This window comes from Botrytis byssoidea (assembly GCF_014898295.1).
Source record: "Botrytis byssoidea strain MUCL 94 chromosome Unknown BBYS_004, whole genome shotgun sequence".
NCBI classification, from domain to species: domain Eukaryota; kingdom Fungi; phylum Ascomycota; class Leotiomycetes; order Helotiales; family Sclerotiniaceae; genus Botrytis; species Botrytis byssoidea.
In genome coordinates this window covers 474016-494577 of record NW_024065845.1, presented here as the reverse complement: position 1 = coordinate 494577, position 20562 = coordinate 474016, and the positions used below count along the sequence as shown (strand labels likewise).

General features: G+C 41.6%; 10 protein-coding genes across 10 annotated transcripts; 2 read left to right on the top strand and 8 right to left on the bottom strand.

The window, feature by feature from the left end:
• Positions 1 to 151: 151 nt before the first annotated feature.
• EAE97_002252 (uncharacterized protein) lies at positions 152 to 796 on the bottom strand (the record flags this gene model as incomplete). The annotated part of the gene is made up of 2 exons (XM_038872763.1): positions 152 to 334; positions 428 to 796. The coding sequence occupies 2 exons, from the start codon at positions 794 to 796 to the stop codon at positions 152 to 154; spliced, it is 552 nt and encodes a 183-aa protein (XP_038735969.1).
• A 726-nt stretch (positions 797 to 1522) lies between these two features.
• On the bottom strand, positions 1523 to 3223 carry EAE97_002251 (uncharacterized protein; the record flags this gene model as incomplete). The annotated part of the gene is made up of 1 exon (XM_038872762.1): positions 1523 to 3223. The coding sequence occupies one exon, from the start codon at positions 3221 to 3223 to the stop codon at positions 1523 to 1525; it is 1701 nt and encodes a 566-aa protein (XP_038735968.1).
• A 576-nt stretch (positions 3224 to 3799) lies between these two features.
• EAE97_002250 (uncharacterized protein) lies at positions 3800 to 4594 on the bottom strand (the record flags this gene model as incomplete). Its single annotated transcript, XM_038872761.1, has 1 exon — positions 3800 to 4594. The coding sequence occupies one exon, from the start codon at positions 4592 to 4594 to the stop codon at positions 3800 to 3802; it is 795 nt and encodes a 264-aa protein (XP_038735967.1).
• A 1043-nt stretch (positions 4595 to 5637) lies between these two features.
• On the bottom strand, positions 5638 to 5925 carry EAE97_002249 (uncharacterized protein; the record flags this gene model as incomplete). Its single annotated transcript, XM_038872760.1, has 1 exon — positions 5638 to 5925. One exon carries the CDS (start codon positions 5923 to 5925, stop codon positions 5638 to 5640), a length of 288 nt encoding a protein of 95 aa, XP_038735966.1.
• Positions 5926 to 8048: 2123 nt separating this feature from the next.
• EAE97_002248 (uncharacterized protein) lies at positions 8049 to 10167 on the bottom strand. Its single transcript, XM_038872759.1, has 2 exons — positions 9762 to 10167; positions 8049 to 9705 (listed from the first exon to the last, which is right to left on the bottom strand). Exons 1-2 carry the CDS (start codon positions 9989 to 9991, stop codon positions 8685 to 8687), a joined length of 1251 nt encoding a protein of 416 aa, XP_038735965.1. The 5' UTR covers positions 9992 to 10167; the 3' UTR covers positions 8049 to 8684.
• An 891-nt stretch (positions 10168 to 11058) lies between these two features.
• On the top strand, positions 11059 to 11912 carry EAE97_002247 (uncharacterized protein; the record flags this gene model as incomplete). Its single annotated transcript, XM_038872758.1, has 6 exons — positions 11059 to 11082; positions 11175 to 11225; positions 11281 to 11296; positions 11363 to 11488; positions 11585 to 11797; positions 11875 to 11912. 6 exons carry the CDS (start codon positions 11059 to 11061, stop codon positions 11910 to 11912), a joined length of 468 nt encoding a protein of 155 aa, XP_038735964.1.
• Positions 11913 to 12443: 531 nt separating this feature from the next.
• On the top strand, positions 12444 to 13658 carry EAE97_002246 (uncharacterized protein; the record flags this gene model as incomplete). Its single annotated transcript, XM_038872757.1, has 1 exon — positions 12444 to 13658. The coding sequence occupies one exon, from the start codon at positions 12444 to 12446 to the stop codon at positions 13656 to 13658; it is 1215 nt and encodes a 404-aa protein (XP_038735963.1).
• A 713-nt stretch (positions 13659 to 14371) lies between these two features.
• Positions 14372 to 15667, bottom strand: EAE97_002245 (uncharacterized protein; the record flags this gene model as incomplete). The annotated part of the gene is made up of 1 exon (XM_038872756.1): positions 14372 to 15667. One exon carries the CDS (start codon positions 15665 to 15667, stop codon positions 14372 to 14374), a length of 1296 nt encoding a protein of 431 aa, XP_038735962.1.
• Positions 15668 to 16899: 1232 nt separating this feature from the next.
• Positions 16900 to 17436, bottom strand: EAE97_002244 (uncharacterized protein; the record flags this gene model as incomplete). Its single annotated transcript, XM_038872755.1, has 1 exon — positions 16900 to 17436. The coding sequence occupies one exon, from the start codon at positions 17434 to 17436 to the stop codon at positions 16900 to 16902; it is 537 nt and encodes a 178-aa protein (XP_038735961.1).
• Positions 17437 to 18578: 1142 nt separating this feature from the next.
• On the bottom strand, positions 18579 to 19043 carry EAE97_002243 (uncharacterized protein; the record flags this gene model as incomplete). Its single annotated transcript, XM_038872754.1, has 1 exon — positions 18579 to 19043. The coding sequence occupies one exon, from the start codon at positions 19041 to 19043 to the stop codon at positions 18579 to 18581; it is 465 nt and encodes a 154-aa protein (XP_038735960.1).
• Positions 19044 to 20562: the final 1519 nt, after the last annotated feature.

Genomic DNA, 20562 nt, shown 5'->3' with positions numbered 1-20562 from the left:
TCCTGTCCCATTTCCGAGAGGAAAAAACACATAAATTCAATCCAGAGACCAGTTTTGCTTCTTTGAAGTAAAGTATTCATGCAGACTGCTCCATCTCCCACCTTGACCAGTCCATAACAACGCCAAATTCAAATATTGACCTCTACAAAGATCATGCAGCCTGCCATCTGACACTAAACGATCTGGCAAACCCATCCAAATGGACTCCCGGCGCAGGATTATCCACCAAAGTATTCCAAACATCAACATCTACTCCACTGCTCGGCCACCTTTGAACTGGCCAATTTGCCCATCCCATCATGTATAACGGCACACCTGATTCCGTAGAGTTGGGCTATCCGCATATCACATTAGCTTTTCTTCCTCATCTAATTTCCAACGACTTTTTGTCTGAGTTACATCTAATTCATACGAAAAACACACATACCACACTCCACTTTCCCTGGTTTTTAACTCCAGTTTCCGAACATGTCACTCGACCACCTTCAAACAGACTGCACGGACCCTCTTCACTTCTAAATGCATACATCCACATCCCAATACTTTGATTATATACAGTGCGAGTGCCATCAAAGAGACCACACGCGGTAGTATCAAGTGTCCAAGTGAAAACCGAGGTTATGCAACCGGCGACTGGACCAGCTCCTGCAAAATAAGGCGCGGATGCGTTGAGGGCTATAAGATAGCCTTGGGATGTGTAATCAGTAGAGAGCGTAGTTTCTATTAGAGGCAGTGGAGTTGAAGAGGCTAGGAGTGGTGCGAGGAAGATAGGAAGTATAGTAAAATATCTGAACATTTTGGACTTTTGCGTAGAGAGTTATTACTTGTCGGGAGTTTCACGACCAGTAAATACAAATTTGTGCTCCGATATGGTATATATTGAAGTGGGAACTATTTCAAGACAGATGTGTCAGCGCGGATATCACGAAATTTGAATTCTTATTTCAATAATTCTAGCTCGGTCTTAGTGACCTCAAAGTCCCGACCCTCATATCATTCCGTTTCTATTCTATCGGGTCAATTATATATTAATCTATCAACACTTTCATCCCTTCCCATTTCCTACTTATCATAATATATCATTTATCTTGGCATTCCCATACGCCATTCCGTGAGAACCGCAGAATCAGGGAGATGAACCTAAGGATAACTCCTGAGAGTGCTAATAGAGCGCCCAGATTCCGCCCGTCAATCCCTTTAAAGACAGAATTTGTGAGACCGACATGCTTGTCGGGCAAAGGGGGGACGAGTCGGTTAAATTCCCGTGGCGTGTCTTGTGATCGCTGACCTGGTGCAGGGTTTCTGGGGTGCATTCTGGGGTAATAGTGCCGTAAAAGAATATCATGCATGCAAGAATGAAATTTAATATGTTGTGGTCTTGGCTTTATATGGAAGATTTGTTGGTTATCACTAGAGTTTCGTTCACACATACGGACCGATTGCACGGGTTGGGGGTTCATGGTAAGAATTTTTGATTGCGATGTATTATTATCTAATGATCTATGATTATATGGAGATTTTTTTATGCGATGGCTAAAAAGGCAAGGCCAATATTGTATGTTGCGGTTAAGAAGCTCTGCTCTTGCGTAGTATAGGTTCCGTTGAAAGCTGCTGGTGTAACTAAACCACTCGCTGCAGCGGAGGGGAAAATATTCTGATCTACTGCAAAGCGAGCTCCATCCTTGGGCATCGTACCGCTTACAAAGAAATTGGAGATCGTTTTTGCCATTCCGAGAGATGCGTGTGAGATAGTGGTATGTCCACTTCCTCCACGGTACACGAGGGTTGATGAAGAGGGGAGTAGACTGCGGAGTGCTTTTGCGGACTTGAGAGGTGTTGTTGGATCATTCTCAGCGGAGACGATAAGAATTGGTGTTTTGGCTGTTGCGAGAAGAGTATCTGTCTTTGCCATTAAACTTGCTCCTACGTTTGGAACAAGCGGACGTATGGAGGGGAAGTTGCGGCAAAATGTAATAGGGATAAGATCAGCATTTAGAATTGGAGTATTTTCGGAGATTGAAATGCTTTTTGTGAAAGAAATGACAGTGTCCAATGTAATTCCATTTGATGCAGCATTGTCAACACAACCAAGTGGGTAAGTAGCAAGAGTTCCGACACCTGCTGCAGAGCCATCGGTTGGTGCACTCGCTGCTAAAGATCCCAAGAGTGAAATGAGAGCAGTTGCGTCGCGGGTTTCGAGACCGGATAAGACAGATGCAAGTGTTTTCCAAGTGGTTGGAACTCTAAGAAGAGATGCAAGAAGGGGACTGAGGATATCTAAGCTAATGCTTAAGCCCGAAGCAACAATAGGATTCTTGAACATGTTTTCCATTATGTTGTCAAGTCTGGTGGCCACAGTACCTGTGACTCCAGTAGGAGCGGTAGCAAAAGAGCATCCTTTACTGCCGGCGGTGGTACAGAAAGCTGCAAAATCGTTCAATGAGGCACGAACGCTGACTTGATCGTTTGGCAATTGGCTGACATATGTAAGGGCATTTGCCTTTGCGTCAAAGACACCATCGGCAACAACTCTTCCCACGCGGCTTGGGAAAGTTTGGATAAACTCGGCAAGGAAAATGGTTCCATATGAGAAACCCCAGTAGTTGAGTTTTGCAGAAGTTCCATCCAATGCATCAACTATCGCTGCCATGTCTCGGACAACATATGCCGCTGTTGAGGTGTAAAGAGCGGGAGATTTCTGAGCTACACAAGCTTTTGCAAGAGCTGCGACAGAGGTGTCAAAAGATGTGATAGCAGAGCTAACGGCAGCATTGGCGCTAGCATTCGAAAATTGTCCAAGCCAAAGATTTGGAGCAGATGGAAATGCGTTGTTGAAGTCATACTCCGCACTAGCATTTGAAAAGCATTCCAAGATGGGAGCGGAAGCACCAGTTCCACGTGGATCCCATCCGATGACATCGTACAATCCACCGCTCAGCGCTGAGACCGCGGCACCGGCCCCGGACTGCACAAAGCCAACACCACTGGCACCGGGTCCACCGGGATTGATCAAGAGAGATCCGAGCTTCTTGCTCGCTGCTACAGTGGCAGGATAACGAGCAAGCGCGACATTTGCTTTTGCTGTTGACGTCGAATGGCCATATTCGAGCGGAACTTCAAGGGTTGCGCACTCTACGCCGGTACCACATGAGGTCCATGTCAGTCCGTTCACAAGGACTGACAAGTTGACAGTGGCGACTAGAATCTTGCCAATGGAAGGCATTTTGATGGAAGGAGTGAATTCTAAGGGAGTGACGATTTAATGAAAGTGATTGCTTCTACTTACAAGAGAATTGCCACGCATTACATTGTCCAATATTTATATCGGACAAATGTATGCTACAATTTCTCCATTGTTGGGTTGTGTCAAGATGCGGGCTTTGCATTCAGAAAAATTGAGAGTCCCTTGGTTCAATTTCTATGCGCTGCGGTCGAATTATAACTCCATTTAATATCTGAAGAAGTCTATTTCTCGTGTAGCTAGGATTATAGGGGGGAATTATGGTTTGATGTGGCCGGTAGGGATATTTAAGGTTTTTGGAAAACCTTATTTTGACTTGGACCAAAAATTGCATTCAAGCATCGCAATCTCAGGATCTACGAGTTATGCTTGTTCTCGGCCTTTACCCATATAATTTTAATTCTTCGGTCATGCCTTGCGAAAGAAAAATCTGGGTAGCTTTGCAATGGATTCGATATTGCAGTTTTTGGGTTCTCCTTAATTGAGCGATGTCTCAGCCAACCTCTCACAAGAAGTTAATTTTGGCTCTTCCATCTTTGACCTAACCTTAACTTGAGACTAGGCGAATAATCCAAAGTAACAGCCAACTGTATCTGATTCAGACAGGCTTTCTTCTCTGGTAACTTGACAGATCCATCTACTACTGTATATCTTTTCCCTCAAAAATCTATCCACTAAATCATCTGGCCACGCATTCGACACATGAAAATCTACCATGGTCTCCTTCAACGCTGGCATTGCTTTGAATCGTTCATCGAACAGGTCCAAACCCATACCAATAGACTCAAAGGAATCAATGCTTCCAGAGTTTCTCGAAGAGTTAACTGCCAGCCTTATACTGCCACCACCAAATCGTAAATTGTCCCATGGAGATATCTTGAATGTTACGAGATTTTTGAATTTATCAATAACTAATTCGATAACTTCAAGGTCTCTTCCAGTAGGCCAGGGATGCCCGGGTCCAAAAATCGAATTCGGAAACAGTGGGGAAAAGATATCTAGATAACGAAGAAAAAGAGCATTTCGCTCTCCGATCTGTGCTAGAAACCCAGTGATGATCTTATATCCTGGTACATAAAAGTATTGGAGACGGCATAACACAAATTTGTTGCTGGAATAGAGAATTGGAGAAGCCTCCAAGTGGGTCTGTTTGTTGATTCGTAGAATTGCAGGACAGAGACGATATCTTCTGCTTAGGATCAAACGCGATGGACTTGTTTCGGAGGATTTTATTTCAATGGGTTGAAAATTCGAGGCGATGAGTAGTTCATTGTAGATCTTGAGTCGGATCTCAAGGGCAAGATCGAAGAAATGTATCTTTGAACGTTGGTTCAATCCCCTTCCTGCCTGCATCGCGATCGTGAAATCTGATAGGTAAAGTTAACGATAATGCAAGTGCTTCTGTTGAAATTGAGCAGCAGTCTGAAAGCTTTGATGGGCAAAGGAAGCTTTCCAAAATACGAAAAGGTTCTCGTCGAAAGATGATGGGGTGATTATATCAGAATATGTAGCTTCATCCACCAGCAATTTGTAAAGTGTTGGTTGCGGATGAAGATAAGACTCGGGGGAAGAAGAGGGCATTATATGATATGAATAAAATATACAATTACGTAGCTAAGTAATTAAGGTTATCGAGTTAGATTCAAATACGACGAATGGTAAAGTAAGCCTTCAACAAATCATCACTTTCAACCACTCGGAACTCGCTAACAACGTTTGTGCGGCGCAGAATAAGGCAGATATCTTTTAAACTTATTTTTGGGTTTCAACTACGAGAAAGTTGCAAAACGAAATCGGGAACAGAAATGTGGAGAGATTCTTAAAAGGATAACTTGAGTTAAAAAAAATCGAACTTCTATGGAAAGAGATAAAAATTCAGGGTACACAATGATGTAGTCTTCAATTTGTTCCCTCTCCAATCCTTCTCGCCAGTTATTCAGTACCCACTGCAAGCAATTTTCAGTAAAAGAGACTGTTGTTTCGATTTTTGAAGATGGTTTCCTTATGAACCAGACTTGCCGTGAGACAATCTCGTGCTATCACAAAAATTACTCAGGGCACAAGCGGCGGCACCATATGTTACTCCTGTGATTCACGTATGTATCGGTCGGCTCCACTAACACCGAGTATAGGAACACTTCAAGTGAGTATACCCAACTCGATTGTCGAATTTGGTGATAAATTTGTAGTTCAACCATCACTTTCTTGGCCCTTTTGGCTTTCGTTATAGCAATATAGTGCCGGGTGAAACTTACAGTTCTCTCAGATAGATAGTTGGAAAGCAACTGTATCTTTTCGTGAACTGCTCTCTTAAGGTCTATATTCTAGAGAGGTATCTTCTTTGAAGTAAGATTCCTAAGAGATTTCCGAAATCTATCCCCAAAAAAGCGCAGTGCTCACTTCGAGTTGTGTCTTTTCGTAAAGCATCTTCTCCAATAATCTCCCGGAACGTCAGGTCTGAGAATATCTCGTCCTATAGGTGTCCCATCCCAAAGAATCTCATTTCGAAGCTTCTCTTCTCGCGAAGTATGATCCAGTGAATTCTCTTCTTCAGCAGATCTGTAATCGGCTTGACGTCTGCAAAAGTCATGTCGACACATGAGAGTGTGTGCGTCCGGACGGCCAGAATTCTCAGATCTGTCGCATTCGAGACATGTCCAATAGCCCCGTATATATGGTTCCATAACTTGAGGCTGAGTCGATGAAGAAAATTATTGCTGGAATTTGACAAATTCTTATCAGGAGTGTGTTACTATTGATGTGTCGGGAGTTCCTGGGATAATATCTCATTTTGTGGTAGTGCTATTGAATTGTCAGAAAGAGTGTTACTTGAATATGGTTGCATCTATAGCTACTTTCGATTGTTCCTGCCTCGTAGTAACCAGCTCAGAACGTGCACTCAACCAAGTCTCTTCCTCATTGTTTTTTTCTGATGCATTCTTTCCATAACGGACATTCTTTTCTGCGTATCTCCTATGCTTGCCCCAATCTCCTGAACTAACTTCATCAAGAATCAAAGACGACAAGTCTCTTTCTTCTCCTTGACGAAAGAGCGTCTCAATACTTACACAGCTATGATTGTACCCTTTTGAGTCAATATATAGACAAACCCATTAAAACCCCAACCCATCAACAGATATACTTGCACTGTCAATAATGACTCTATCTTTGAGATTTCCATTCACCATTCTGACTAGTTTCTCTGGTAAAAATGCAGCTTAGATCATTCCGTACTATCTCCAATCCAAATAACACATCGTATTCATCATTATTAACACACTGAAATAAAACACTTCGCTTCGATTCACAATACCTCAATACTTCAACACCCCAGTTATCTAATGCCAATACACATTCACAATCTCCCCATTAGCACGCATGTTCATCAAATCCAGAATCAATTCTTGATAGTTATTCACATTTCCACAAGACACTTCACACACCCCTACTTAAACGCACAAGTTCAACCCTTTCCAATAACTTCCCTACAGCACACCACCTCAACCCACCCAATCACCAGCCACCAACCACCAAAACTCCCACCAACCCCTAAAAATCACTCTCTTCCACTCCATACATACCGCCCCCACCATCTCAAAAATGCCACCACCCCCGCGTGGTTTCCAACCCCAATGCAGTCTCTGCAACACACCCATCACCATCTACTATCAAGGCCCCGTCCAATGCCTTGGCTGCGGCCATGTATATTTTCAGCGCACATCTACAACTCCTGACTTTGTCTCGAAATTCTGACGCCAGTGAGAGAAAACTTCTCAAGGGATTTTCTGCGCAGAGTGTAGAAAATGAGTTTGTGTAGGATGCCTTGGGAAAGCATACGGGATATTGTGATGTGAATTGAGGACTGGGGATTGGAAATAGGGGATGAAAATCTGAGATGGGATTTTCATTCTGCAACACGCAGGAGTAGCATGATGATGGATAATAGATGTGGAGACTAGGTACTCGAGTGACGCCTCTCATGTTTTCCGATCTCTTATACTGTAGCTTAGAGATAATAAGATAAGAGAATAAGAGACTCTTGTGTTCAAGATGTAGCTGGAGATCAATGTGCATGTGCATATATAGATCATTCAAGATCACAGTGTTTACTTGTTACTCATTCCCGCGCCTCATGGACTATCTTTCATTATATTTTATGAATTTCTCTCTCTTTTTTTGTCCCCGCTAGAAATCGTATGCAAATTTTTCGAAGATGCATGTCAGCATAGCATAGAGCTGGTATGCGATATTCCACAGCAGATACATGTGTATGTATGTATGTGTGTGATTTCCTCAAATTAAAACATAAAATCTCAAGAAAAATTAAATCATATGCCTTTCCCCCCCAGAAAACTTTCAAACCACACACACCAAACTCATAATCCAAAACCAAAACCAAAACCAAAACCAAAACCAATAAAAGTGTCAACAATCATCCACTTGTGAGACTATATATACACACACATACTTCCTTCCCAAAAAGCACACCCGAGCTGAAGTCTTCCAATAAACCAATCAACCAATCAACTCCAAAGATCTCTCCATCCTCATCTCCATATCCATTCTTCAAAATTAATCTAGAGTGTAAGCGGAGTTCATTTCATGGTGTGAGGAACTCTATCTAGTAGATATCCAATACATCAAGATCCCAGTCCCTCAAAATACTAACTCCTCAGAAGCACTAGTATTCTCGAAAATCTCTCTCTGCCCCTCTACATACATACATACATACATACATAAATACGTATATAAATACCATTTTTACTCCGCCAAATAATCTGAATACTACACACACACGAAATTCCCACCGAACCATTCTATCTCCATCTCCATCTCCATCCGCAACCCCACAAGCCCCGTCTCCCCTCAAACCCCACTACCAACTCACAAGAAAGAAAATCAGCACTCAGCACTCGTCACTCATCACACCTCACAAATCTTAAATCACAAAACCCAAGCAATCTGAATCTTTTAAATCTACATATTCCCTTTACAGTAAGAGGCGAATCGCAAAAAAAAAGCAAATGCGAACCTTGGAAGTGAATTATGACACTTTGTGGGAATTAATCCTCGGGGAAAGATGATGGATGGGTTAATGAGACAAACGAAGGAGATACTAGGTATCTTTAATATAAATTGGTCTTCGCAGCGAAGTTTTCGAGTGTTTGATATCAAATCCTGGGTATATGTATGAATATAATCAGCGCAGTATACAATCTCTCAAACGATAAACTTTTTATCGAGTTGAGGATTCTAATTGATATTTTCATTACTCGTGGTAGTTAAGCGGGACGAAAGCCTGCGTCCAGATGGGTGTAATAATTCTGACCAAATAACCGCTCACTTGCTAAATTGGTATACTGACTCGTTATTCTAAACATATAAACTAATCCAAACTCCATGCTGACTCGTATTACCTGCGGCATCTATATGAAAATGATATTTAAGAATCGTAGCCCCAACCTCTCGCATCATTATATTCGCCTACGAAGCTCGTCGCTGCTGCGATAACTCCAATCGCGCCATCCGCCAAACCATTACCCGTGCCGTTTAGAGCACGTGCAGCCGCTTGACCTCTAGCAACTTCCGCTTGCAATATCTGTACCCTATAATCCTCATCCAGACAAGAATCTGTTCGGATCATTCGTCCTATAATTGCAGATCTCAAAGCAGATTCCCAATGATTGACAAAATCATCCTCGCTTTGCACCGTTGGTTTTCGAGGGGAAGCACCGGCTCCCGCACGTCTGTCTGCATATTGATATATACATCTCACAACCTCGTAGCGACGAGTGACCAAGAAGAGAATTGGCCAGGAGACTACCCAAAGGAATGTGAGATAAAAGAACCAACGAATCCAGGTAGTCATTCGCCATTCGTTGATCACATGTGGCGAATAAACAATTACTCGTTTGTGCGATGTTGGGAAATTGACGTGAATTTGACCACGGTAATTTGTGGATGTAACAATACGTCGCAAGAGATACTCCAGATGACTTTTATCGTGATTTATGATTTTGCGTTCGAATATGAAGCATTTCATGCTAGATGGATCGGACACAAATTTCTCACACCAGGCTTGTAATTCATCCCCTGTTGAACCGGACTCAATATCAGAGTTTGAGAGAGTGGGCTCGAGAGACTTTATTATTCCTCCACGATATCCTTTCTGGTTATCTGGCAATATCTCTAGTCTTCCCCCAGTTCTTAATCCGGTCGTGAGCAGATGTGTCAAATTCAGACGTATGTGGAAATCCGTAATAGTTTCCGTTGAGTTTTTCTTGTGCCGACGTTCGGTTTCTCTGTGAGTCCCCGATACTTCCACATAATAGGTCGGAGCATATTGAGCTTGTTCGAGGATCATTTGACGAAGAGCATCGGGATCTGTAGAATAATTTGGGAATCTTGTCCAGAAATCGGATGAACTGTAGTCGTGCGAAGAGAAAGGAAGATCGGGAGGAGGTCTAGAGCAGAGTAAGTAAGGTTAAATTGCACGGCACATATAATAAGAGATACTTACATATACCAGCCTACACCGGAGGTAGAGTGAGAAGTGCTGGCAGATGGGCCATCGGTTCGCGAAAGAAGAGGTGCCGATGAAGATGTTTCTTCGTACGTTGGAAGATCCTCTTCGGGGTATTCTTGATCAATATCATTGAGGAAACTTGCGGAAGAAGAAGCAGCATTGCTAGCTTCTAATAGATCTCTATGGGCATCAGCCTTGTAGGGCTGTGGCGTTTCTTTCCCCATATTACAGATTCGTCGTGCCCGATGTAGAGCCGCGGATCCTGTCGATTGATGATATCTTTATACTTTTGAGATTTCGCCTGTGCGATTATCGTTCCAATGGATGGACAAAATCAATAAATTTGAGGCGATGTGGTATTTTTTTAATGTAGTTGTGAAGTGAGATGAGGTCGTTTGTTGCCTGCGGATGACACTCGCTTTGGACTTTGCACAGCCACAAAATCTTTCATGTGTACGTCCGGAGGTCCTAACCTTAGGTAGGTAGTCACGTGGTAGTCTCGTAGGGAGGGATTCTGTCTCGTCTGTTCATCTAATGATGAGTAATGGGAGTGTTTGTTCTTGGCATCGCACACTCCTTTACGATGGATGTAACTCATTCCCAAAAGAGAAAAGACCTCAGCTTGATCCAATCCATCGTTTCTTCACTTGTTTATATTGCCATGCGGCGGGAAGGTTCCACTCAATGATCAACACAGCCACGATATCATCAATTAAAGGCATGGCTTCCATGCATGATAGATATTCCCCAGCTTTTTGGGGATATGGATAGGTATGATGAGAAATCTTTCATGTTCCAAAAATAGATCAGCGTTATCATGAAACAGGACCCTTAATATCAATCTTCTTGGTGGTGAAGATATTGAAGCAACAAATTTGTCAAATGTTTGGAACTTCTCTTTGGATGTGAGTGGGAATGGGACGAAACTGGAGCTCTTATCAGTCTGTGATCATCCCTTTTTACCGAAATGTTCTTTCTACCAATGAAAAGGATTATCATTTGTGGAGAATTTTGAGCTGTCACTCAATTTTTGGGATTCTAGCCTGCGTTGCTTGATTTGCTCGATTTGCTCGATTCGCTGCGGGTAAAGGTCCCAAATAAAGATCTCGCCTTATGAAACGGTTCTAAGAAAAACTATCTCGAGCCACTTTATATCATCACCCCTCTCAAACGGTCAAACCCCTTCAACCCCTTTTAGTCGTTCGTCTGAATTCTGATATTTATTGTTTGCGCCAAATTGTTTACATCTGCCAAGTATCTTAAGTATTTACATCATACATACTACACCAGAATGTCGGAGTTAAAGAATGCCAAAGTAAGTTTTAAGAGATTGAAAGCTTCACGAGAGATGTTTTGATATTCATACTTCACGCGTACTCACCAGTACTGACTACTCCTCTGTTCTAGGGTCTCAGCAATGAGGAAATTCAAGCATATAGAGATGCTTTCTCCATCTTCGTAAGTCAAACTTCTTATTTGAATGTTCGCGCAAAATGCTTACGCTCAAATACAGGATAAAGACGGTGATGGTATGCGCAATTCAACCCCGCACTTGCTCTTCGCAATCCTTTTCTAACAATCCTGCCTTTAATCAGGAACCATTTCCACCGCCGAACTCGCAGAAGCAATGAAGTCTTTGGGACAAAATCCATCAGATGCAGAAATTCAGGATATGATCAATGAGGTTGATGTTGATCAATCTGGAACGGTCGATTTTGATGGTTTGTTACACCGCGATATACCACGAATACCCCACATCTTCACATCGTCAATACTTTCATTCGAACTCTTCTAACCATATAATCTTCGAAATACAGAATTCCTTAAGATGATGACCGCCGAAACAAAGGGCGTTGACTTTGAACAAGAAATGCGCAGCGCTTTCCAAGTATTCGATGTTGATGGAAGTGGCACAATTTCCCCGGAAGAAATCTACAAGTTGATGGCATCTTTAGGAGAGAATTTGTCAGAGGAAGAGATTAAGAGTATGGTGAAGGAGGTTGATAAGAATGGTGACGGAAGCATAGATTGTATGAAAGCCCCCCTTAAAGATTCTTTAAAATCTCTCCAGAATTGCACAATTACTAACGAGATTCTGTTCTTTTAGATGAGGAGTTTGTTTCATTCATTCGCGACAACAAATAAGGAATCAGCACTAATTGGGGAAAATTCATGAAATTGGGAGAAATTTTGGATCTCATATGAAGTTACATAAAATACCATAGGAATACACACCATTTTGTTCTAGTCATCTTTTTAAATGAGAATGAAAGTATCATTCATGCTATATACGTGGATCAAGTCAATGTTGTCAGTATCACCACGAATGTAGCATTTTCATCAAATTTGACTTTGAAATCTTACCTTCTAGCATTGGTTCTCAAAGTTATTGTATCATTTTTTGGAGCTTCTATGTTCTTGAACAATTCTTCAACAGCTCGTTGTTTGAGTACAAAGAATGATTCGGGCTCAAAGGACTTTTGATCTTTGGAGAGAGATGATTTTTCATAAACTTTTAACATCATGAAGGAACAATGGCATTGTAGCTCTTATATGTAGGCATTTCTTTAGCTCGTATCGCTCACACGCTTTCTAGATGACTCAACTTCTTCTCAGAATACCCCCAACGCATTTTAATTGCTGTAGCACAACCACAATCCTTAACCTTTGACCAAAATGTCTAGAAGCTCGACTCTAGAAGATTCTCAAGAGACAGCAGTCAAGTCTGAGACTAGGCTCACATTTGGTATCGAGATCGAATATCTCTTAGCTACCGTTCATCCCATCTATCCTGCTCCTCATCCAAAGGATCCACGTGAGAAAGATGGAAGTAAATTAAGTAGCATAGACAAAGCTAATGATGACATTGGGGAAAGACTCAAGGCTAACGGTATACCAGTAACAACAACTGTGTGCGAAATGGATTCATCGCTGAATCGTTCAGAATTAAGAACTAAATGGCACCTTAAATCTGATTCGAGTGTTAATCCAATAGAGCGAATCCATCCAAATTATAGAGAATTTGGTATGGAATTATCATCTCCACCCTACTATTACGATCAGGCTTCACGGGAACTTATTCCTGTAGTCTTGGAGACATTAAGAAATAATTATCTAGTTCGAGTTAATAAGAGTGCAGGCTTTCACGTTCACGTTGGCAACGAGTATGATGGGTTTTCTTTCCCAGTATTTCGCAACCTGGTTGCAATTTTATATACTTACGAACGGCAGATTCGGCTTATGGTCTCTGCCGAGCGAGTGCAGACTTCACAAACCTTTTGCCGATCATTCACCTGGTGCACTTTCGCGACGAGTGCCCCAGATATCACGCGTCTCGAGTTCCTCAACCACATTCTTTCCTACCAAAACCCAGACGACTGGAAACAATTCTGGACTGACATGACACCTGGCGTTGGCGGACGCCTTGCATTCAACCTGGTCAACTTAAAACTCCCGTACGAAACTGAAGAACGCACCATCGAATTCCGTCTCCATCCCGGAACTCTCGATCCAGAGGTCATGCTCAACTGGGTGCACTTCTGCATCAAAGTCACAGAGAAAGCATGCCACATCAAAAACGAAAACGAGCTCTACGAGCTCCTCCGGCGCGATGTCGAAAAACCCATTGGCATCGTCGGAGAAGATTGTAGCACGCTTGATTTTCTCATGTGGCTGGGCTGTCCGGCGCAGGCGTATTACTATGGTGCTCCTTCCGTTGCAGATCCGCAGGCCCTTGGAGAGCGCATAGAGGAGGATGATAGGATGGAACAGGTGAGTCGGGCTTTGGCGGTGCGGAAGAGGATGGAGTGGGTGGAGAGGATGAGGAGAGCGCAACATGCGAGGGATTTTCCCGGGGATGATGCGGATTTTGAGGAGGTGGAGTCGGGTTAGATATCATTAATTTGTGGTAGATTTCTTTCTTTCTTCTAGCTGCTTGTTGGTAGAATATAGGTATGTCGCTTTCGTATAGATTGTGTTGATATGTTCATTTCTATGGTTTCATTGATAATTTGATTTAATTCGTTTCGTAAGTTTTTGATTGGTTGTGGGATAGATGTATTGTTGTTTCTTCTTTTAATGTCGCTGAAAATGTGGGTGGAACTGTGAATGGAGATGGAGTTTTCAGGTACGGTGCATCAGGTATAGTGTATCCCTTATATATATATTACCGAATGGATGTGGTGAACAATGGGATAGTTCCCGAGCCTGACATTTATATCTTTTATCTGTTTTCGTATCGCTGAGTATAGGGTTGTGGGTTGTGAGCAAGGTGTAAGGATATGGATATTGATACTTTACGGAGACGGGGACGGGAACAGGATGTCTCACAGCTTCGCAATGGAAGAGAATGGTCAAGTAGAGAGATTTGTAGTGATTGGTTATCTTGATTGCTGATAGCTTTCCAGCTATAGATTTGGGAAACTTAAATAAAAAGAAAGAGTTCCGGGTACGCTGAGAGTTGGTGGCTTGTATTTGTCCAACTCCGAGCACACGTACAGTTTCTCCTCCAAAAGTGTATTTGATGATTTGCTATAGTTCTTCATTGATTTCTTTGATGTATGATGTGAATGGAAGATATAGAAGATTAGACCACAGAACCGGGATCATGATTCGGGAGGCTTCGGTGTGGAATTTCCACGAACTCGTGGATCTCGAGATATGAGCTTGAGCTTTGGCTTTGGTTTTTGGACGGGGGTCGATTGGGGAGTTGGGAATGATTTTCCTCCCGATGTTGATTGAGGAGTTGCGAATGATTTTCCGCCTGATGTTGATTGGGGGGTTGGGAATGATCTGCCCCCTGATATTGATTTTGGCGTTGATTTTGATCTCCCCCCTGATTTCGATACCGGCGTTGTTTTCGGCATGAAGAGTTCCTGCATTTCTTCATCCGTCTCCGTTTCATCGCCTGTCGTTATGTCTTTCTTTTTCTCTTTCAAATTTCTTTTTGTCTTTGCAGATTTCGGAGGGTTTGTTGATGTTTCCCATAATTTCGATATTGGCGTTATCTTCGGTGTTAAGAGTTCCTCCATTTCTTCATCCGTCTCCGTTTCATCACCCGTCGCCATTCCTTTCTCCTTCAGCTTTCTTTTCATCTTTGTAGATTCTGGAGCCTGTATTGATGTTCCCCATGGTTTCGACATCAGCGTTGTTTCCAATTCTGAAGGCTCCTCTACTTCTGACTCTAACTCCGTCTCCTCACCTCTCGATATCTCTCTCTCTCTCTCCTTCAAGTTTTTCTCCAGCTTGGCAGCATATCTATCCAACTCCGCTATCACTTGCACTTCCACCGCTCGATTGTCAATCATAGGGATATAATGATACTTCACATGATATCCCAAACTCGCCTGTCCCAGTTTATGCAACTTTTTGTTCAGCTGATCAAATTCCAATATTAAATCTACATACGGCAAGCGCTTACCGGGAATCATCCCTTTCATCGCATCATCGAATGGCCATCTTTGAATAAGCGAAATTACTTCTTTGGAGGAGGAATAGATGTCGAGATCAAAACCTACTCCCTCGTTGAGCTCGGCGCGGAATTTGGGATCCTCGTGGATGGGGAGATAACAGGCATCTGGATCGCAGTTGGTGGCTTTTATGGTTTCGATACGCGCAAGAGCGGAGCGCTGCGCGAGAAGGATGGAGGAGAGAGCGGCGCGCATGGGAGTTACTGGGTGCCGGGAGAGCGGGGAGAGCGTCCCCACGTGTATTTTGCACCGTGAGGGGTAGATGTGCGAGTAGCGGGCGGCGTAAGCACCGTAGACTCGGGGGGTTGTTGTTTGGGGGGAGACAGAGGGTGTGGGAGGGGGAGAGGGGTTTGAGGGATTTGAAGGGTTTGAGATGGTGGGAGTAAGTGTGCGGGTCGAGCCGTGGGTGTGGTAGATTAGGATGTGGCCCATCGTCGAGTTCGTAGGAATTTATGGATGGATCTATGAATGATCGAAGATGGGGAGTGTTTTGTTCCGTGGTATTAGCTCCAGCGATGCTTGAAAGACGTTGCGTTGCCTGCCACTAACGAGGAAGAGAACCTGAGAAATATTATAGTGAGAAGGAATACCACTTTGCTGATGACCCGGAGTGTTTTACAAAAATAATACTTGAAAAGATAAAAATGTATTCCTGAACGAACTTCAAAACTTTGAATTATATAATGAGGGGTTGAGATAGTAATGGTCACTGTAATGTTATTCTAGAGGCTAGGGTAGGGGAAAGCGTGAGGGGTAGGAACGATTGACTCTCTTGCCGGCTGGATGACACTTTCTCATATTTATGGATGCTGATGAATTGATGATGGATAGAAAGAACAGATGCACGGGGAGGTGTTGAGATTGAGTTCGAATTAGGTTTTGGGAAAGTGCAGAGGGGGAAGGGGGAAGGGGGATGAATGGGTAAATAGTTGTGTAGATTATTAGCTTCGGGTCTGAATATAGATGGAGATTTGGGAGAGATTATGGGATAGTATGATGTACATGGTTGAAAGATTTTTTATATTTTAGTTTATATTGCTCAGATAAAAAATCAGTGAAGATTGAGATTCAATGTGTGGGAAAGGTAGAAGTTTTGGTATTCTGTAATCTTTACCTAAATCAATTTGTTATTAGACGATGGTTAGTCAAGGACGGTAAACAGTACGATAGTAGTTGGGACAGTATTGGGATATTATTTCATTAAAAAGATGAATATCGGTAGCCAAATCGGTTCTGCGCTTGGTGCTTATTTAGCATGTCGTTTGAAGATAACATGATCTAAAAATAATTCTCTTTATTCGGTTATTAAACGAACGACAAGGACTCGGAAAATTTAATAAAGAATTTGTAGTTTGTTCCTGATATGCTTTGTTCAGATTGTTAGTTTACGAAGTAATCTCTGCTCGTTTATCTCTCCAGGAAACAAAGATTAACAGAGACGAGCTCTTTGTTTGTTATTACAAGGCATTGTTTACTCACAGTCACTCACGGTATCACAAAGAAAAATGGGCAAAATGTTGTTAGGGTTTATGTATAATTAGATTTAGGAAATGTATCAATTTCAATAGTGAGGGCCAGCCTCGATTGTATCTCTCTTTAGCACTTACTTACCGGTTCATGCTGACATGTGTGTACATATCCTCTGCTACCATATCCAGAGTCGATCACTCCATATCAACATCTTCTTGAAAATGGGTCCAGAAATCAGCTCCTAGAGCTTGATCTGCGGCTGCTACTGCTGATTGGTATCGGGAGGCTTTGACGCGGTCTTCCTCAGCCCATTGAAGTTTCAACGGAGCCATCATTTCTTCAACTTCCAGTTGCCATTCTAAAGGCATTTCGATGTTGGTGTCATGAGATGCTATCGAGTCCCCGGAAGGTACGATATATCGTTCGATTTGCGGCTGTAGTTGCTGAGCGGGTTGCTCGACGCGAAGACGAGCAGCTTCTTCGTTGACCATGTCAGTACATTTCCACTGATATCTGATGCGATTAATGGTATAATTTCTCATAGGCCATGGGTCTTCCGCAAAAGCAACACCACCACGGCGATGTTTCTTGCTCTCGATTGTCATTTGGCGCATGACTGAGCTAGGACCTATTCTCGAATACCTCCCATTGACTGTGTGCATCGAGATGCTGGCAAGATAAGCCTTCTCGCTATTGCACCAAAGAGGTCGTCTCACTCCTATTGTTGGCATGTTTGCGGTGGTTAATTAGGCTGTGGAGTGTGTATTTGAAGCTTTTATCGGGCTAAAAATAATAGTTGTGTAGGTAATTGTTTGTGAAAGTTCTTTGGGTATAAGGAAATATTCCAGAGACTCTTATTAGCCAGCTATTTAATGTCTAGCATGCATATTGTTCGAACTTTGTTCTCGCAGGAAAGTTCCATGGTTGTTTGGAAGTGATTCGTCAAAATTGCGAACAGAGTCGGAACAAAATCTAGTCATAGAAAATAGTACAGGAATAGCCTATACTGAAAGCGAAGAACTTCGCCATCAATAATGCAAATGAATACATGTAGATTTAATAGTGAGCTCGCTGGAAGACTTACAAGGGTGTTATTAGTTCACCAATAGCTGACCAGGCTGAGCAGAATGTAAGAGTTGTAGCCTCAGCTTATCGCATACTAAACAAAAACACATCAAAAACCCTTATTTCTTCAACTTTTGAATTATATATTATTTTAATCAAAAAATGAAATAAATTTTTTGAATAAATATTTATAATAATAATTTAATAAAATAATTTAAAAAAATGAATAGAATATTTTTAATAATTTTTTTTGAAAAAATTGTAAATTTTTGAAATCAAAACTTTCAAAAATTTTAAAAAAATTGATTTTTTTGTATAGTAAAAGTGTTATATATAATAATTTTTGAAAAATTTTAATTTTAAAAGTTAACAACTTTTCTAAAAAAATTATTAAAAATATTCTATTTATTTTTTTAGATTTAAAATATTAATATCTTTTATATATCAAATTTTCAAATTAATAATTCAATATTTAATGAAACAATTAAAGAAATTAATTTATATAAAAAAACAGCTTTTTTGCAGGGATTTTGTCACAAAATAAGATGGTGTGCGATAAGCTGAGGCCACAACTCTTACGTATTCAAACATGCTATTTATAATTTATCTAATCCAAAGTGATATCCTCACGCCGCTAATTTCTCTGACACTTGCCTCCAGAATATATCCAGATATGCTTATTCTCAACTGAGAGTTCATCCATCGTGACACTCGAAACCTTTCTTCCAACCATAGATTCTTGACTGAAAAAGTTATCAGAAATATCCATGAAGGTTTGGAACGGCGACGAATGGATATTATCATACCATTAAATTAAAAAGCTCCAATTATTGGCGCCTCCCTTCTTTCCTCCCGAGCCCATGGAACGAAAATGGGCTTTGATCATGTTGTAGGCTGCATCTTCATCCTGATCAATAATTTTCTTTTTTGAAAGTTTATTCTCAGCAGCAGTTATGGTAACATCAGACTTGGCCATGTCGGGCTTGACGGTATCTGGTTTCTGAAAATGACCGCGAAGGTTGGAAAATACATCGTTGTAAACTTCGTTCATGTCTGTGTCCTTTGATTCGACCTTGGTATTCGCGGTTTGTGTTGTTGAAGAGTCGACGGTCTTCTCCACTGCCAATTTTTCCATTGGCTTGACTGGATCTTCTGCAGTTGTATTCGTCCTCGGCTTGGCTGCTTTGTTTATTGTGATGCCGTTGGCTCGAACTCGTGTACTCGTAACGGCTCTCTTCTGTTCTTCTTGGGGATGAATCGCTGATGGAGCCATCGTGAAGATAGTCTTGTCTGTAATGGTTATCAGCAAAATCCTTTCTACTCAGTATCTGGTTTGCAGTCTAATAAGAAAAAGCTTCAAGATATTTAAAAAACAGAGACTATAAGTTGTCCCAAATCTCTCAGTGCACTTGAAAGCTGAGACCTTCTTGCCGAATCACTAATGCTCTGAAACACTAAAATAAATCAAGCCACCGCGACATCATTTAACTGGGCAGAATGTCAGAATTGGCTTACCTTACTCGTAGATCGTTTCTGATATACTGTTGTTCGGTAGTTAGAGTTAAGATATTCGATGGTAATAAGGCTTTATGAAGATCGATAGATTTCTGGATCTAGAATTGAGAAAGCGGGGCTGGCGCGAGAGAGGACTTTATATACCGTACAATTAATATTAAAGCTACTTGATTGCACGCTTGGCATGTACTACTGCCTGACTGAACATATTCACTTCTTTATCTAATGTTTCTACATCCCTAATATCGCGTCTTGTGCTAGTCTCTTGGATTTTGAACGAGGTGCTTGGTTGAATTCAATAACTCGCTAACCTAAAAGAGTGTGGACCACCATGCTTAAGTCGTACTGTGAATGGCATTTAGGGCTGATGGGTGAATTCAGATTGACTTCTTTGTACTAGATTATACTAGAACCATTAGTTTCATTAATTGATTTTGGCTATGATTAAAAACTTACCGAGGAGATGTTGAAATACAAATTGGCCAACGAGTAACGAATAAGCATATTTATTTCTTGCCCTCTCATATCTCTGCCAAATATCAAAAGATCTCGCAGTAGTTCTTGCAATATAAATGCTCTTTCTATATGATAGTGAGTCTTCGTTTGATTTTCATCTTTTCCCTTGTTCTCCATCGGGAATGGAAAAATCTGGGGTAATTTAGGTAGAATTTACATGTGCTAGAGTTGCCTATGATATCACCAGTGTATCAGTTCTTGAACTAACACATATGATGAATCATATGCTATTGGACATTAGTAGGTAGTTCCATTCACACATGACTCGCCATGTTACTTTCAGGTTACGTACAGTCCACGAAAGTCATCTGTCTACGTTACTACAGGTTACATAATGATTCAATGTAGCGGCCTGAGTAAGAATTCTATAAATTTTACAGGCCAAAAGGCTGTTCCTCTAGCAAATTTTCATTGATTAAATAAATACAAAATCGCAGCCTTGGAATTTGAGATCAGGCTACCAAGCAAGTTGATCAGTATAGAAATGATATCCATTCTGCACTTCATTAGTTTAATCTACTTTCGGATATCATTGTAGGGTTTCTAAGTGCTTCTGGGTGTTTCAAAAAGTTCCTTCCTAACCCGGTGTTGCTAGCTTTAGGAACTCCAATGTTGCACGTCTTGATATTCTGCCACCGCCTGTTCAAGTTTTAGATGCTGCTAGTTCCGAAATTTCCCTCTGCCAGGATAAGCGTCGAAGTTATAACGTGAAGAGATAAATTGATACCATTGAACTCCATTTTTATGCACTGGGTTTTAAG

What these genes read in the sequence shown, in the direction of transcription:
- EAE97_002248 (XM_038872759.1), bottom strand. Translation starts at nt 9,991, where the DNA reads ATGGGGAAAGAAACGCCACAGCCCTACAAGGCTGATGCCCATAGAGAT. An exon ending in TCCGGTGTAGGCTGGTATAT is followed by an intron (nt 9,706 to 9,761) that starts GTAAGTATCTCT and finishes ACTCTGCTCTAG; the next exon opens with ACCTCCTCCCGATCTTCCTT.